The sequence below is a fragment of the Stenella coeruleoalba genome (assembly GCF_951394435.1).
Source record: "Stenella coeruleoalba genome assembly, chromosome: 6".
Classification (NCBI taxonomy): Eukaryota; Metazoa; Chordata; class Mammalia; order Artiodactyla; family Delphinidae; genus Stenella; species Stenella coeruleoalba.
In genome coordinates this window covers 51,687,213-51,706,311 of record NC_137151.1, presented here as the reverse complement: position 1 = coordinate 51,706,311, position 19,099 = coordinate 51,687,213, and the positions used below count along the sequence as shown (strand labels likewise).

The following is a 19,099-nucleotide window of genomic DNA, read 5'->3' as shown; positions in this document are numbered from 1 at the left end:
AAGATCAAATTTTTTGTCAAAAAAGCCTGTTTTTAACATATCTAGAACATGAAAATTTCAGTCAAGTGCACTTTGCACAACATCACCTACCTGTAAATAAAATATTATTTGAAATACATGGCACAAATTCCCAAATAAAGTAATATTCTGAAATAATAAGTAACAGTAGAAGATGAAATTAAAAACCATAAAGCCTAATTTTCATTTTTTCAAGACAAATATTACTGTATAACATTAAATAAGTCTTAAAAATAAAGAGAGTATTGTTTAATTTTACATTTTAAGTACATGGAAAAATTACTATTTTTGCCTTGCATCATTAAATTTTACTTTTTGAGATTTGAAATTTAGCATTAAATCAGCAAAACTGCTTTTTTGGTACTTCCAGAAAAGGCTGTCATAGTTTTGCTGAATCAGATTATAACCTTTTTTGTGACCAATCTAGAAGTCTCCATTCAACAAATGACAAAGTGAACATTCTAAACTGATGTGATCCATCAAAACACATTTCCACTTTCAGCCAAGCAGCAGCTCAACTGGTTCTAACAAAAAACCAAAAAAGGCTGATTTATTCTGGGATCCTAACCAAAGATCAGCAAATTAATCCCCATATTCATTTATCGAAAACTGATGGACTCATAAAGTTCTCCTCTTTGAATAATTCTAATTAAAGGCATAAAAAATGTATATAAACTACCTATATGGGTCTAGGTTCTGTCAGTTCCAAAGTACTTTCTCTCAATTCTTTGTATTAGTCAAAAAATGTAGTGAGAGAATTAGACTCATTTTGAAAAGAGGAAGATAATCAGAATTTCTCCAATTGGACCAGAGAATTATTGCAAAGCAAACTAAAGATGTCCAACAAACTCTTTCAACAAAAATTAATTTTTGGAAATGCTTTTCTCTGTTTCCCTAAACTTCACACAACTGATAATATCAATGAAATTCATTTTATTAGCATAGTTTGATTAATAAATAACCTCAAAAATATCTGTAACATTAAAAGCAGATTACATTCATTAAATAAATGCAAATCTCAAGTCAGTAATTTAGATTCACTTTTCCAAAAGGTACAAACATATCAACAGGAACTCAAAGTTTACCTTTTGTCATGTTTATAAAGAAACATTTTGCTAAGTAGAGAATTAATGTAAACTAGATTTTTTTTAATGTTTAATTCAATGAGAATAAAACTAATTTCAAGCATGCTTAAGTACTTTAGAAGCACTCATTTACTAGGAATATTTTAGAAGTAAATTAATAGGTATTTAAGTCAACAGAAAGCATAGGAAAATTACTTGGAATAACTTCAGGAAATGAATCTCTATGACTTTACTTAATAAATCACCATTTATATAAATTATTATGTTTCTTTAGCATTCACTCTTATCTAGTCATTGAAACTGGTTCCTAAATAGGGAATATTGAGTTAAAGTGACTTTATAATACACTTGAAATTATCTTTTGCCTTTAACATAGGGCAACAACCTGGTAGCCCACAGGTTAAATCTGGCCACCAACATGTGTTTTGTTAAAAATACATTGTGCCTTTTTTTTTTTTATTGCTTTTGGAAGTTTTAAGGGCTGTCATGTGTAGTCTCATTTCGCTACAATCCTCACCATCTCACTGTAGTAGTTTTCCTCTTTTATGTTATGTGCTTGGACTCTAAAGGCTTATACTTCTGGAAGCCAAAATTTAAAATTCTGTCCAATTTGAATGTTCACTACAGTCACAAAACATTGGAATTATTAGAATTAGAAGGTACCTTAGAGGTTAGCTAACTCATTTCTTCTGACAAGACACCTGAGGCCAAGAAACATAAAGTAGCTTTCCCATGGTTAAATGTACATTAATAGTTCTGCCCAAATGCTTTCATGTTTTGTCATGAGTCACCACCATTTTCATCGCTATGAAAGAAACATTTGCTTCATAAGCACTTACCCCTCAGGGCAGGTAGCAGGGACCTCTCCTTCTTGTCATCACATTTGTTACATTCACTGAAGTACAGGAGTAAGAAGACATCAACAAGAACCCACATCAGTGAAGTGGCTAGAACCACCTTGCAGTAAACAAACCTCCTCATGTCTTTCCTTGATTTCTAGTTAACACAGAGATCGAAGACAGATACAACTGTGATAAATCCAAGCCACAGGGGTGAACTCCAGGATAAAAGCAGGATGCACCCCACTGTATTAAAAAAAAAAAGAAGAAAAATTAATTATTGAAAAGTTTATTTTGCATAAATGTGATATAACATGAAATATATGACTTATTTAATGCTCCCATATATATCGGCACTTGGCCTTCAAGTTCAGAATTAAAAGCCCAAATAAATGAAAGTTTTGTAAGTAAACCAGGTGGCTAAAATTCTAACAGCTAATCCTAGATCTGCCACTACTCTGCTGGGCCCTTGACAACTACTTGATTTCTTCAAGTTGTATTGCCTTTTTCTTAAAGTCCTTTCATGGTATTCTGTAAAGCACCAGGTTGTAAAGTAGTGCAATTCTAAATTTACTGGGATTCAGCACTTTTAAGGAGCCAATACTGCTGAACTAGAAATCATCCTGGACTACTATCTATTGCAGTGGCTAAGAGCTGGACTTTATGCATAGATAGGCCTGGGCCTATTTACTTCCTATGTAGGGGAGACTTTCTAAGCCTCAGTTTTCTCATCTATAAAATGAAAATAATAATGTCAAACTTAAAGATTTGCTATGAGGACCAAATACGATAACACTTGTAAACTGTCCTGCAGAACACATAGTTATTAATGTTAAGATATAAAACAAACACACACACAAAATTCTCAGATTCTCAAAAAGGGCAATTACATGGAATAAGTCACCAGTTATTTAGACTTAAAAAGCCCATCTGCTCTGCATAGAAAGTATCCACTACAAATGTGCATTTGAGAATGGGCAGTACACATTCAAAGAAATTATCAGAGAATAATTTCAGAGGATAATACATTAATATAAAGTGACTTAAAATAACCAGAGCAAGGATTCTAAAGGCATAACAAAGACATGTGTGCAATTATTGAGAGATATTCAATACCATACACATATTTGTTTTATTTACACTACATAGAACAATAACTACCTGGTTAATTCATTTCTATCTCTACAGTAACTATATCAAAATAAAAGTCTCGTATAATTTGATACATTAAAATAATAGAAACTGGAGTATATATTTATTGATGTGAATAAGATAAGTAACAGTTTTGACAGATATTTGAGGAGAACAGCTATTAAATACAAAGATACTTGGACTATTTCACAAACACTTGTCTCAAAATAAAAACATCAAAGTACAATTTGCTGAGGCAGAAGTTCTTTAAATTAATGGCAGCTGACGTTGCATCATAAAGCAACACAAATGCTGTTGCCTGTTACAAATCTAACCAGACTAGTAACAAAGTTTACATGAAGCGACAATTTAAAAAATTATTATAACAAAGACTCTACTTTCAATATCTACATAAAATTTACATTTATTCAACATATATTTAAAACAGAAAGATACAAAATGTACAAATCTAAGGAATGCATGATATTTGAGGTTTATTTGTTATTTTTCTTGAAAAAATGGCATACTAATTATTTTATTTCGTTTCAACTTCATTTTTCTGTAAAAATTATAACTAAACACTGGAATTCAACCTCTAAACCTGACGACAAGGGAAGGATTCCCATATATATATTTCCTGTTACTTTATGTATATTTCACTGAATATGATATTTGAAACAATTCAAGCTATTAAATTTTCTGTCTTTTTTTGGTCCTAAGATGGAACAGGCGCCTTCAGTTTGTTGTAGAAAAAAGTCCTATGGAAATGCATATATAACACTGATGGTAGCTAGATGGCCATTCCCAGATTTAGAAGGAATACCTTAAAATAAAATATCCTATAATAAAAATCTATATATTATATAAGATCTATATATTACAGGCTCTTTTTATCATAAAGATCTATAATAAAAGACATAAAAAGAACCATCCCTGGCTCTGAGTTTAGGTAGGCATTTTGCCTTTCTATGCTTCATTTTCTTTACTTATATTTCCTTCCCCATCCATCTCACAAAATTGTAAGGCTTAAGCAAAATAAAGAATGAGAACATTTTTTAAAAGAAATATAAAGAATATTATTATAATAGAAAACCTGAAATCACTTAATATTAAAATGTCTAAGATAAGTCATTTCTTAATAAGAGCCTAACAGTAGAGGTTATTGAGAATTTAATTTAAACTTTAGCCATAATAGAAAGTGAAAATCACATCTTATTGCCACTTCAAGCATCATTCAAATTATTCTAATTTCATACCCTGGTACATCTATATGTCAAGATATTAACATTGAGAAAACTCTGACTTTACTATTTTATGTGATAAAACTAAGCTGCTGTATACATTTTTGTTTATTTATGAAACAATCTTTCCTTATATATTTCAAGTTTTTAATTCTATCTACTGTGAAAACACCTCTACCTAAACATATTAAATTTTATCATTCTTTATCTGCTGGTACTTGTAAAATAGTAATCTCGTACACTGTTTCAATACTCTTCTTCATAAGAACGAAACTGATTGAGCAGAAGGATGGTACAATATACAAAGTAACACTAACCAACATAAGCACAGTTGGTGGCCCAGGTTTATTTAAGAGAATCAGCATCTGTATTATGTTTTTATTCCAGTAAGTCCCTATTTATTTGCAAACACTACTCTGTTCCTCAAGCCAAATCCAAGTTCTGCAATATCTCTGGCTTGCCAAATCAATGTGGAGCATGACTAACTTTGCATAAACTACAGGCTCTTCTATCCAAAAATACGACCCCTTTTCTAATCGTTTCAAAATCTTTTGAGCACAGTTATTCCCCTCTTTAAAAATATATCTCTAGATAAGAAAACGTCAGGAGTTAGAAAGCTATCAAGTGCCATCTTTTTATTTTTTTAATTAATTAATTTATTTTTATTTATTTTTGGCTGCGTTGGGTCTTCGTTGCTGCGCGTGGGCTTCCTCTAGTTGCAGTGAGCGGGGGCTACTCTTCATTGCGGTGCGCGGGCTTTTCATTGCAGTGGCTTCTCTTGTTGCAGAGCACATGCTCTAGGCACTCAGGCTTCAGTAGTTGTGGCATGTGGGCTCAGTAATTGTGGCTCGCGGGCTCAGTAGCTGTGGCTCGCGGAATCTAGAGCGCAGGCTCAGTAGTTGTGGTGCACGGGCTTAGTTGCTCTGCGGCATGTGGAATCTTCCCGGACAAGGGCTCAAACCCGTGTCCCCTGCATTGGCAGGCGGATTCTTAACCACTGCACCACCAGGGAAGTCCTCAAGTGCCATCTTGCTAGTCATATTGCCTTTCCTTTTCTTCTTGCCCACTAGATAATGGTGTTAGCCAGAAATTCTGAGAGATTACAGAATTTTTGTTTGAAAATATACACCATTTTTGGGCTTCCCTGGTGGCGCAGTGGTTGAGAGTCCGCCTGCCGATGCAGGGGACGCGGGTTCGTGCCCCGGTCCGGGAAGATCCCACATGCCGTGGAGCGGCTGGGCCCGTGAGCCATGGCCGCTGAGCCTGCGCGTCCGGAGCCTGTGCTCCACAACGGGAGAGGCCACGACAGTGAGAGGCCCGCGTACCGCAAACAAACAAAAAAAATACACCATTTTTACTATTCTATAAAAAAATGTATTTCAAATATAAAAAAATAAGATGTAAGTAAAGCTTAGGAGTTTGGTAACTATGTTTTTAAAATAAGAAAGAAATTTTTGTTTTTAATTAGGAAGTTATCACTTACCCGGGGAATCTACTCTAGTTGCTTTCAGACATATTTTTATCTGTAGCCAAATATTTTCTTTTGTAGAAAACTGCATAATAGGTGCAAATTTATTAAGTCTGTTTTATGAGGCTATACTTGAGGCTGCCAAAGGATGAAGCTCATGGAAGAGTGCGGGCAGTACTTCCAGAACTTTCAGGGACCCAACGCACTTTAAATGTTTTAAATAGCTAGGCAGGAGCTTCTGAGAGCTGATGACTGAACAATTATGCAGTTTGGTTTAAGGACTGATAAATCTAGTGAGTAAGCTTTGAAAAAATACCATGAATTAGTTACAGGTCTTATTGACAGAAAGTCTGATCTTCACATGAATGAAGATTTAAAATTCAGGTGGGCTAGAGGAATCTATCTGCAGCCTAAACCAGGGTCCACCATAAAAACCACTGTAAACCGTAAAACCCATGCCACAAGGAAAGATACACTAAGAGACAAAGAAGCAGTCAATGATAATGTTAAATGAATGCCTCATGTGGAAAGATGGTGGAAAAGAAGAAAAAAACTACTTCACTTGCATTTAAACTAAGGAAATTTCAAATATTCATAAATTTGACTATTAGGATGAAACCAAGCATAAAACCTACGACTATATATTGCAGAGTTACAATGCCATGATCTGAATCGGGGTTCCCACACTCACTAATTGTAAGGCTTAATTCAAGTTTCTTAGATATTCTATGCCTCCATTTTTCTATTCACAAAATATGAACAGTAGACGCTACCTCATAAGACTCTGAGTATCTGATGAATTAATACACATAAAGCTCTTATAACAGTGCCTGACACATAGGAGGAGTTCAATATACACTAGTTATTATTAGTAGCAATAGTAATACTATCACCATGAACAGCATAGAAAGAACAAGAAAAAAAGAATGAGAATTCTCTTCCCCAATCCTTCTAGAAGCAGTATATGTTCAGTGTGTATGTTTAGGGGGTCAGGAGACAAGATGAGCATCGCAAATATATTCAGTATTTAAAGTATATTTATATTAAATTGAAAATGTATTTAACGTTAAATATATTCAATATTTGAGCATTACAAATATATTTTATATTTAATTATGAGAAATATATTTAACAGATGTAGTTGCTGATGGAGTATGGGTTACACAGGATTTTACAATTGTCAAAACTCATTGAACTGTACACTTAAGATCTGTGCATTTCACTCTATGTAAATTACAGCTCATTTTCTTAAGGCAAAACCAAAATGTTAATGTACCTATTATAAGATTCCCTGATTTAATGACATTTTGATTAACTAAAGAAATTATAGTCCAATTGCATCAGATAAGAGTGCTTCTACTTATGACCTTTCTGATCTCATTTCTTACCAAGGGACCAGTCCGTTTTCCCTGCCCACTGATATGGTCAGAGCTCCCTGCTCTTACTTCCTTCAAATCTTGGGTTCTAGCACACGGAGTGCCTTCCTACCAACCTATATAAAAGAGCACACAACTTAATCACTCTATATTTCCTTGGCTCACTTTATTTTTCTCTTGGTACCTATTCACAACCTCCCAGCATATTAAAAAAATGTTTTTTGTAATTTGTTTATTATTTGTCCCTTTTTCTTAAATAGTAAGCTGTATGAGAACAAGGTTTCATATCTCTTACATATGCCCTCTCTCACTTCAATATATTTAAATTTTAAAACTCCAGCAGTGTTTTATGTGCAGAATTGTACTCCTCCCTCCCCGCAGAAGATTCATATGTGAAGTCTTAACCCCCAGTATTTTAGAATGTGACTTTGGGGATAGATCCTTTAAAGAGGTAATTAAGTAAAAATTAGGTCATACAAATGGGCTCTCGTCCAATACGACTGGTATCTATCTAAGAAGAGGTTATTAGGACACAGACACACATAGAGGAAAGGCCATGTGAAGACAGAGAAGGTGGTCGTCTACACACAACACAGAGAGGCTTCAGAATGAAACCAACTCTACTGACACATTGATTTTGGACTTCTAAAATCTGCGAGAAAATTAATTTCTGTTGTTTAAGTCACCCAGTCTGTCATACTTTGTTATGGCAGCCTTAGCAAACCAATACACTGGTTAAATTTAACTTTCCCCTACACCACTCCTACATGCAAACAGATGAACATGACTAGAAAGAAACCCCAAAAATATGCTGCCTGTTCTCACTTTAAATCTATGAATTCACACTGGACTTGCAGTGCCTGGCAGCCATCCTGCAATAGTTCTAGTCAAATCAATCTCCATCCCTCGGATAACATTTGCACCTTGTTTGCCTTCAGACTGCCATCTCCAAACTATTTCCTGTCAGCTCATCACTACATGTATTCATTTAGCAGAGAAGATATAAACAATCAGAAGAGAATTTTGCATACTGCCACGTGGAGTGTATCAACTTGCTGGTTCCTATTACTGCCACCCCTAAATCTGCAAGTCCAAGTGTGACAATGGAGGAACTATCCTTTTAGGAGTACAGCACCCTCCGCTCCCACACATTCACGAATTTTACTGATGCACTTTTCTCTTTTGCACCAGTTTTTCTTCTCGAATGAGTCATTTCTATCAATACAAAGATGCTATATGGAAAATCATCTTAAACCAAGTTGACCCCACCCACATTCCTCTTCAGCGATCCTTCCTGCTCTCTGCTCACCTGTAATACAAAATTCTGCAAAGAATTATGTATAATCACTGTCTACACATCCCATATCCTTATCCTCCCATTCTCTTTTAAACTCAACAGGCTTAAGCTCCTTCCACTGTATGGAAAACGTATTGGATACAGTCATGGCCAGGTCCAATTGTCAATTCTCAATATCTTATAAAACTCCTAGGCAGGATTTGACGTAAATTAGCCAAAATACTTTGTACTCTTTTCTGGCAACTCTTTTCTTTCACATCCCCTATTTGATCTTACAGCAAATTCTGTTGGCTCTACCTTCAGATTTAACACACTTCTCACCAATTCCACTGCTGCCATTCTAAACCAAGCCACCATCACCAACTTGACATATTGTTTCAACTTTTTTTTTAAACATCTTTATTGAGATATAATTCACATACTATTAAATTCACCCATTTGGTGTACAATGCAATGGCTTGTAGTATAGTCACAGAGTTGTGCATCCATTACCACAATCAATTTTAGAACACTTGCATTACCTTGAAAGAAAGCAACTCCCCTTTGCTATAACCCTTCAACCCTCCCATTGCCCCTAGCTCTAAGTTACCACTAATTGAGTTTCTGTCTCTATAGATTTGCCCATTCTGAACACTTCATATAAATGAAGTCATACAATATGTGGTCCTTTGTGACTGTCTTCTTCAGTTAGCATAATGTTTTCAAGACTTTATCCATGTTGTAGGATATACCAGTACTTTATTTCTTTTTCTTGACAAATAATATTTCATTGTATGGATATACCACATTTTATTTATCCATGTAGCAGTTGATCCCCATTTGTGTTGTTCCCACTTTTTGGCTATCATGAATAATTTGGTGATGAACATTCATGCACAAGTTTTTATACAGACATATGTATTTGTTTCTCAAGTATATACATAGGAGTGGGATCACTCAATTATTTTCTTAAATACACCCCCATAGAAATCTATTCTCCACACAGAAGGCGGTCTGATCATGCTAAAACTTAAGTTTGATCAGATCTCTTCTATGTTCTGATCATTATTGACAAATGGCTTTTTTGTCACATTTAAAGTAAATTCCAAATCCCTAACTTCGCTGTAACACAAACAAATCTGCACCTTGACTGCCTTTCAGATTTCATCTTCTAACTCTCTCTCCTTTACTTAATGCACTCCAGAATCTTTGTGCTTGAAGTACCCTCTAGAACGCTGTTCGCCTAAGTAATTCAATGGCACAACCCTTCACCCTTTATTCAGATCTCTGCTCAAACATCCCCAGAGTCTTCTTTTCTGGGCCAACTTATCTGAGATAATGCCCTTCCACCATCTATGCAATATACTTATGTGGTTTATTCAGAATACGTATCACTAGTACTTGTTAATTTATTTATTGCCTCCTTCCGCCCCATGGAATTATGTCCGTTATTCTCTGTGCTATCCTTAAGACACCAAAAACATTTTCTGGCACAAAATAGGTGCTTGATAAACACCTGTTAAATGAATGAATGCAAGAAGGACCGAGAAGTAAAAGGTCTGGTAAAAATGTGGGGAAAATTAAACAAACCTTGGCAATCATAATAATGAAAACTGAAAACATTAAACATTCATTTGGTTGAGCTGTGGGTGAATGGTGTTCTAAACTGAAAATAACTTGTTCACCAGCATAAAGCTGCTCTCTTGCTTCATGCCCTCTGATACCTCTGGTCCCCTCTACCCTGACTTCAACTGCTTTAAGACAAAAATATGATTAAGGGTGAAGGTGAGGCAGGTTGTCACCAGAGCAGACTGAAGTTCCTATGCACCTGTATAAATATGGTTCAGAGGTTAAGGGGGGATGGTGGGAGTAGAATTTCCACCTACAGCTCTGTTTGAGTATGGCTCTGTTTAGTACAGGCACCTAAGTCATCATCTTACCCAGTCTCAGGTTACACTGTTGCTGTTCTCGTCCAATCAGCCACCTCTGGCAACAGTACTGTGGCCCATGAAACTAAACTGGGTCAGTTTTCTGATTTCCAGACCGTCTACAGTCTGACAATGCTGTGTCTTTTGTTGCAAAGGCCACTCAATGATGGAGTAATAGGAAAGGTATTAGATTTTCCATAAACACTACCAAAGTTTTTGCTGAATGTTGGAATGACCTCCTCAGAAACTGACTGAAAAAGATATCTGACCAAACTTCTAATCAACTCCTGGTCCACCCACCTGAGCAGGACAGTGGCTTACTAAGTTTGGCCTTCCCAAAAGAAAGTTCATCTTCTCTTGGCCACCTACTGATTAATGATCAGGATGAAATGGGTGGGGAATTTTATAAAATTATTTTTGAAAATATGGATTCCACCCCGTCCATTCCTGAACATGGTGCATTTTTCTCTCCCCAACAACAACCTCAGGTCAGTCCGGTTGGCATACCTCTAACAGGCAGTGCAGCCACAAAGAGGCCTGGAGCATTAAAACTTAATTCTGACTCCACCACGTGGATTCTTGTGTTGGACTGACATGGTCCTAGACCATGAGGATAATAAGTTCTTTGTTGTGTACACTGCTAATGGAATCCAACTACAAGGGACAATGTGAGCCAACATAGGTGGTATCTGTAAGTTTTGTAAAAATGCCCTTGTCCCACTCATATTTAACCCTTCCATATGAAAGGTCTGGGTCACAGTAAAAGATGTTGTAAAAAGAGAGATGATGTTATATTTATTAGGCTAGGACACACAAAATGTCATGGCTATGGAGGGAGCTTAACAATCCTGATATCTGAGGAGAAAACAAATTGTATCCGAAGAGGTGGAGGGAAGCGGTGGGTGAGGGGCGGTCAATTCATACTCTCTTTGTCTCCCCAACATTAGAGCCTGGCAATATAATCACATGGCCTGCCCGAGTGAAGCAGCTTCCGCAGCTGGCAGTCTGAACTACTATCTCTTTGTCACCTCATCCCTATGCTATAAAACCGAAACACTCATGTGGGCATGACCAGACCTGAACTACTAGCCTGCTGTGCCTGATGCCCTCAATGGCAGCTACCAAAAAAGAGACCCTTTCTCTGCTTCCCCCGATGTCTGAGCAGCTTTGGGTTATGCTCTATATGGCCATCCAGGCTATAAATAAGTCTTCAGTGACATGGCACATGCTTAACCGTATCAATATAATGGTAATCCAAATCAAGTTTACCAGCAAATATTGAACTAGAGTGACCCGTGTCCCTTTGGACTTTATGTTTGGATCTGGGGCAGAATGGCCTATGGACTGTCTTGCCACTGGGGACTGAGGTACTTGATTGCCTACTGTAATGACAACCAAGGATCAGCAAATCGGGCTAAATTCTCTTGCACTAGTCCCCTGGATAATAAGGTGGCCTTAGGCTACATCTGGGCTGCATAAAATAAGACCTACTGATACCCTCTGAGACTTCTTTACAGAGATTGAGTCCAGGACCCTGGGAGACATGATTGAAGTCAAAACTGCAGGTTTGCCTAATCCTGCTGTTTTAAGTTTTGCTCATAATAACCTTAAGTAAATACAGTATGATAAAAATTGAATGGAATCGTTCCCAGCCTCTATCAGATTAATCAAGATGTTCAATGGAATGGCAGGCTCATGTGAAAATTCACCAGAAGCCAAAATGATGGAGGACCCAAAGGTAGCTATTGTTGGGAGACTCTCCTCCTTAGGGTCTCTCACACTCCTACACTTCTCGCTGTGTGTGCCTATATGCAGGGCCCCAAACACTCTTCACACAGGCCGTTTCTCAGGGCTGTGTTTACAGTGATCAACTTAAAGAATGAGGTGAGGTCTTTCTCTGGGACAAAGAGCAACCTTTTACTGCTTTCTATAAAATGGTGGATTCCCTATGGCTATTGTTCTTTTGCTGAAATGCAGCCTATCGTGTGTGCAGACATCCACTGGTGCAGTCCACACTACCTCTGTGGGATCTGGGAGGCAAGGGGAGCTGACACAAACATGTTGAAACTTAAGCTACTTGCTGTGCCGTGACTAAAAACGTCCTTTGCCCTGACACAGGAGTCTATTCTGCCAACGTCCATGAAACAGTAACAATCTAACTTATTAGTGTTTAATTAAGTACAATCAAATTCCAGACCCTTCATAGACCTGAAATCATCACACACAGAAAAATCAAGAAGTGTGTATATGTGTTGCGTGGATTTTCATACATATAGAAATTTTTCTAAAAGGATACACCCGCTAAACTTGATAATCTCTAGGAGGAGAATTGATTTATAGTCTTCTGTAGTTCTGAATTTTTAATAAAAGCATGTATTATTTCCAGAATAAAACTACTACTTTAATTATAAAAAGTAATGTACGCCTTTCATTTATCCTACAGACAAAACTGAGTATCTACACAGATGCCAACATCTATGCCAGGCACTAAAGATAAAACAGATGAAAAGATGCAATCTCTGCCTTCCTGTTTAGGATCCAGTAGGGGAGATAGACAAGAGCATCAGAGTAGGGATAAGAAAAGAGGTAAGCGAAACATTTGGAGTGATTCCAAGATGTGGAACTCTTTTCAACAGATAGTTATAATGTGTAATTATTAATGTTAAGAGAATACAGCAACAGAATAATTGGGCATAGAGAGAGTGAAAGAAAGCTGAAGCTTTATAGAGAATGTGAATATGGCAGACATCATTTTTCAAGGCAGTTTTTTACACCCTGGTCTTTTCAGTCACGCTTGGGTATAGCGATATCCATTCTATGAAGATACTGTGAATGTCAAAGCCTAAAATATATGTTAATGAGACTCTACAAGCAATAGATTCTCATTAAAACATAATGAAATTAAGTCTTCATTAAAAAAAAGCTTGTAAAAAGCAATACATGACCCTCAAAAAATAATGAAATTAAATGCTGTAAAAACTGTATCAACCTAAAAACTGCTCATCTTTCATTTGTTTAAGGTATTTAATAACTGCTCAGTATTCATTTTATAACATGACATACCAGTGGTTTAAGCTTGTTCATTAATAGTTGCCTAGAGAGGCAAACAGAAATCCAAAGTGTTCAACTGGATATAAAACCCAGAGATTTAAGACAACAGTAGAGCATTTAGACAGTTCCCAGTAGACTTTCACCAGCAAGCTGGCCATCTTCTGCCATAAATCGCATGATTAAAAAGAAAATAAATGAGTCCACTGAGACATTAAACCATTAGAAAATCTTAACCTCAGTTTCCTACTTCCTAGCTGGCCTTAAGGATTTTGAATTCTTCATGACAAAAGATGTAAGGAATGAATTACAAGTGTTCCTTCATTGAAATAGTCAGGGTAATGTGGCTATTTCTAGTCTAGATATTCTTTTCAAAACAGGGGTGTTTATTTGTAGAAAATAATGAATAATATTAAAATAGCTTGTAAAATTATATCACAGCCACTCTGTTTCAACAAGCAATTAGTGCGAGATAAAAAGAGAATGAAGTATCATCAAACAAAAGCCCAGAACTCTAGGGCACGAAAGGATCCCAGCAGCACAATGCTGAAGGGACCTGGTTACAGAAAACTCCAAAAGTTAAATAGACTAAATAAAGCTGCTTTCTGATATTCTATCCTAAAATTACACAAATGTAAATAAAATTTTAGTTGTCGGCTTGAATATTTTAATTTAGTAAAATTTTTACCATAATTGATACGTGAGAGAAATGCACACCTTTCTTAAAAGTAATTTTAAAATTATTAACAAGTAAAATATTCAGCTTCTTCCACTCAAAAGAAGCAAAAATCAAAACCACAAAACACTTTATTAAAGCCACTATATCCTTACTTATTAGTCTGATTTGCAGCTTCAGTTTTCTCGGGGTTTTTTCTGCAACCTTCCTGGTGAAGTTATTAACCATAAATTAAGTGCCATAAAAGACAGGCAATTAGAGGAAAGAAGTCAATAAAGAGCTAAAAATCAGGATATTGAATAATTAGCCCCCAATTAATGAAAAGTTAAGTGAAATTATTATATCCCCCAAGAATTAACATTCGTATTCTTATTAACAGAGCAACATTGTTATAGAAAATTGCTAAAAACTGTAACTTGTTAATCAATATAAAGCAATCTAATATAACGAAGTATGTAATCCAATAATAGAAAACACAGAAATATTATAAAGTAAGGATATTTGCCAAAAATACCTGAGAAAGAGAAAAATGTGCCTCTTTACAAAATTTAAAAATTGAGCAGAGATTACCATGATATATAAGCACATGAAAAGCAAGCAGAAAACAAGGCTACATTTACCCTGTCATCTGGGGAAACTATTAATTCATTTAATTAGGGATTATGCCAATTAAAAAACTGTAAATTAAATACTGTTTTTCAGAAAATTACATTTTCTCGAAGATGGGATAAAATGGGTCCTTACAGGTAGAAATGTAAATTGGTAAAAACTTTTTTGGGGAGAAATGTGGTTTATTAAAAATAAAAATGACTTTTGACCTGCTTTCTTAAAAATAATCCTAAATTTCTCCACTGCAAAACTCTCTTGTTAAAACCCCATACTAAAGAAAAGGCTTCATGGACAATGCTATGACAGCATTATTTATAAAAAGAGTACATAGGTATACAGTTATGATAAATTATAACAAATAGAGAGACCCAAAGGATTGTCAAAAATTATTCACAGGGTTTCCCTGGTGGCGCAGTGGTTGAGAGTTCGCCGGCCGATGCAGGCGACACGGGTTCGTGCCCCGGTCTGGGAAGATCCCACATGCCGCGGAGCGGCTGGGCCTGTGAGCCATGGCCGCTGAGCCTGTGCTCCGCAACGGGAGAGGCCACAACAGTGAGAGGCCCGCGTACCGCAAAAAAAAAAAAAAAGTTATTCACGAAACTGAATAAATAAGAAAGAAAAGGAAGGCAGAACCTCCCATTAAAAATAAAGCTTGATTTAAGTATTCTGTTTCAGAATTTCTCTCTTCTACTGCTCTCCAGTATTAGAGAATCTATGTGACTTTGGAAAGATAAAATTTCACCCTACATGTCATATTCTATTAACCTCCACATTCCTTTTAAAAAAAAGTGGCTAACTTTCCAAACCTGGAGTTTCACCCAAGATTCAGGAGCTATTTTTTTTCTGTTTGCATTTGTGACCTTTCTTCCAAATAAATACCCTCTTAAAACCATCAGAACCAATATTTAAAAGCAATTACTGAAACTGGGGAAGACTAAGGACTTGTAATCACTCTCACTGTTGCAGCCTGCATTTCATCAAATCCAACTACATTTTTACGAAAGAAACAACACGAATGGATTTTGTATTTCACTTATGTAAGGAAACTGTAAAATACTGAAGACATACCTATTCAGACCCCAAAATGTTCTTCCCTTATAAATGATTTAGGTTAAAATGGCATGTTAATTGAAATACCTGAGAACTACAGTGATTGCTGCTCTAGAAAAACAGTCTCCTATCAATAGTAGACTGTTGTTTGAGAAAATCTTTACTGAGATAATGGCAAAAATGATTAGATTGAAAAATCAAATTTCCATGAAAAAGAAAACCTCCCTGATAAAAGCAAGGCACCCCAGTATTTGTTTTTATTCAGAGTCCAAAAAAAAAAAGCCAGATGTAGTATACAGCTAATATAATCTATCCTAGAGTCTGTTTTTAAACAACCAATCTAAAAATACTGTCTTAAGTGACCTTAGTTATCATTTTAATGCAATAATTAAATCACATTACATCTCTGGGGTACAAAATAATGTATGTCCATTTATCATTTTGGGCCTGTTGTTGCCAATTAAATCAACTTCTGGAAACAATTCTTCTTTCAGTATTATTCACCAGAAATTAGCAATGGGGAATACGGTGGGGGGCTAGGGAGTAGTAAAGGGAAGGAGAGAAGTCATTATCACCCTACTCAAACTTGTCTCAATTGTTAGATTCCTTTCTAGAAATTGTATTTTTATAGACTATATCATAGCAGTGAGAAACAATGTTATTAATAGGCAGTTTTTCTTATTACAGCTTATTTTTGAGTCAAGGTCAAAATTTTAGAGTCAAATTCTAAAAGCAAACAACTCATAAATTTTCTGCAAAGGTTTTACAGTTTCATAGCTTAAACAGCGAAGTATAAAGCTTCAAGATCAATAACACCTGTTAGTACAAGGAAAAGCTCCACTATTTATGTGGCTGAATGTTTATATTTTCTTTTGATTTTGATAGGCAGAATAAGTAATTCCAACCAGTGATTGACCTGTGAACAAATCAGTAGGTGTGCTCCACATCAAAATCTCTTATCGAACTTCCCTGGTGGTGCAGTGGTTGAGAGTCCGCCTGCCAAAGCAGGGGACACGGGTTTGTGCCCTGGTCCAGGAAGATCCCACATGCCGCGGAGCGGCTGGGCCTGTAAGCCATGGCCGCTGAGTTCGGAGCCTGTACTCCACAACGGGAGACGCCACAACAGTGAGAAGCCCTCATACCGCCAAAAAAAAAAAAAAAAAACTCTTATCTATTAATTTCTGTGATATGAAACAGTGTTCAAACTGAGAAAGAAAATGCTGGTATGTTTCTTCTCTTGCAAAAAAACATAATCAATATAAAAATTATCAGATTTCCCACATCCATTCAACTCCATCCCAGCAGAACAGCAATCAACATTTTATTTTTCTTTTTGCTTCACATTTCTGGCAGATAGGTACAAAGGCAGCCATCTGAATCAATGAAACCTATTAACTGCTGCATGGGATTTTTTTCTTTATACCAATTTTAATTCCTGGTTATTCACACTCTCTCATTGTATTAAATTACATTTCTCTTTGATCAGATTTAATCATGTTACTCTTCATCATATTTCATATATTCCTTTTTTATTCATCTCATTTCCTCGCCATATTCTCCTCTTTTTCCAGTTATAAAAGTCACCGAACCAGGATTTTTCATTTCAATTTATAATTGGCTTTGCAGGATATATTTGTCAGTTGTTTTTTCCACATGTCAATTATTTTTCCCATTCTTTTCCAGCTTTCTTGTATTTTCTTCCTCTTCTATGAAGAAAACACCATATCTCTTGACCATCCCAATATTTCTCCATAATCTCCACTTGCCATTATACAGAAGCTCCTTTTCTCTTACCCAGTGCCTGAACGCATATTCTAAGTTCTTTCTTTATTCCAACCAAAACCAAAATGACAATTGATGATCCCCCTAAGAAAGACTGTACTTGTAGTCATGTGCCACTACTGTGACACTGAAAAGGCTAAATAATAGCAAAAATACCAGAACAATGAACATTTGCATGAAAGAGCCAGAAACATACAAAGTGTTGTTGTTTCTAAAAATTCAGCCATATGTAGTATGGTTAAGGGTATTAGACAGACTTTGATTCAAGTCCTATCTCTGCCATCCTTTAATTTGGAGATATTGGAGAGGTTAATTTGCCCAGCTAAGTCCAGTTGTTCCCAGATTTATAAAATAGCAATAAGAGCTCTCCCTACTTAAAAGGTCATGGGAAAGAGTATGCACATAAAATGAGAATCAGAGGCATCTGCACATAGTAACTAATCAGTACATTTTAGCCATTGCTACTATTGCGATCAATATTATGATGAGCAAAAAATTTTGTTAATACAACTCAGAAAGAGAAAAGCATTTAAGATTCCTTCAAATATAAGCTATTTATTTCATTTATTTGGCAAATTTAAGTACCTAAAGTCTCTCAACCCTATGCTAGATGCTTGGGACATCTTTCCTCTCAGAGCTTTTAATACAGTATTTCCAGATAAAATCAAAGACCTGCTAAGAGCAGGTCCATTGTTAAGAGAACCCATTTTATTATTTTTACTTTGTTCTTTATGCATTCCATCACTTTATATATCTTAATTAAGTTTATTATAGAAAAAGTTAGGGGTATTCATAAATTTGCTGGTAGACTTTGACGATTTTGAGGCAGCTATGAGACATAAAGTAGGACTTCCCAGAAGGCAGGTGAGTATAGGAGTTGAATTTTAGGACAGATAAAGATGAGGGAGTTAGCAAACCAATGTTAATTAAAGGCATGAAAATTTCCACAAAGAGTCCTATAGAGTGCACTTTAAAAGAAAGTTAAGCCCACAAGTGAAATTGGGCGAGGTCTATCAAGGGAAGAGAAAATCATGAGAGTGTAGTGTTAAAGATTCCAATAGAAGGAATATTGTAAAACAGAGGGCATGATTAATGGTACAAAATCATGCTAAGAGATCAAAGAAGTATAGTCTATATGTAGTCCCAGGACTAACTTCAGTGGTGTAAGAGAAAACAGTTTCAGACAAGCAGGGAAAGCAAGCCTCCGTGTGTTGAGGTGTGAATGGAGGATGAGGATTTGGGACAGAGAATGGAAACAATTCTTGGAAATGTTTAATTGTGAGTAGAGATAAGAGTTACTGTATAGCTGAAGGTGGACTTGGAATGAAGGGAGGATTTGTGCAGAGATGCTTATTTGTTTTTAAGCAGAAAGATACTTTGACATGTTTAATGCCAATGCGAAGGAAATCAGGAGAGAGGGAGAAGATTGAAGATACAGAAGAGGAAGAAAATATTCATTTGAGTTATAGGGCTCTTAGGACACATACAGGTATAAGGTCCAGAGCATGCATGATGGCACTGGCTCACGGAGGAAGACACGTCAGAAGGGAAGAATGAAAGGATTTATGGATA

General features: G+C 36.0%; 1 protein-coding gene across 4 annotated transcripts in view; it reads right to left on the bottom strand.

Annotated features, from left to right (window-relative positions):
• The window catches only part of GALNT13 (polypeptide N-acetylgalactosaminyltransferase 13), a 982,370-nt gene that overhangs the window by 486,105 nt on the left and 477,166 nt on the right, over window positions 1–19,099 (bottom strand). For all 4 annotated transcript variants that reach the window (XM_079925131.1, XM_079925129.1, XM_079925128.1 and 1 more), the window contains one exon: window positions 1,943–2,188. In XM_079925131.1, coding sequence (XP_079781257.1) covers window positions 1,943–2,084 — 142 coding nt within the window. In that variant the 5' untranslated portion in view covers window positions 2,085–2,188. The remainder of the gene's footprint in view (window positions 1–1,942; window positions 2,189–19,099) is intronic.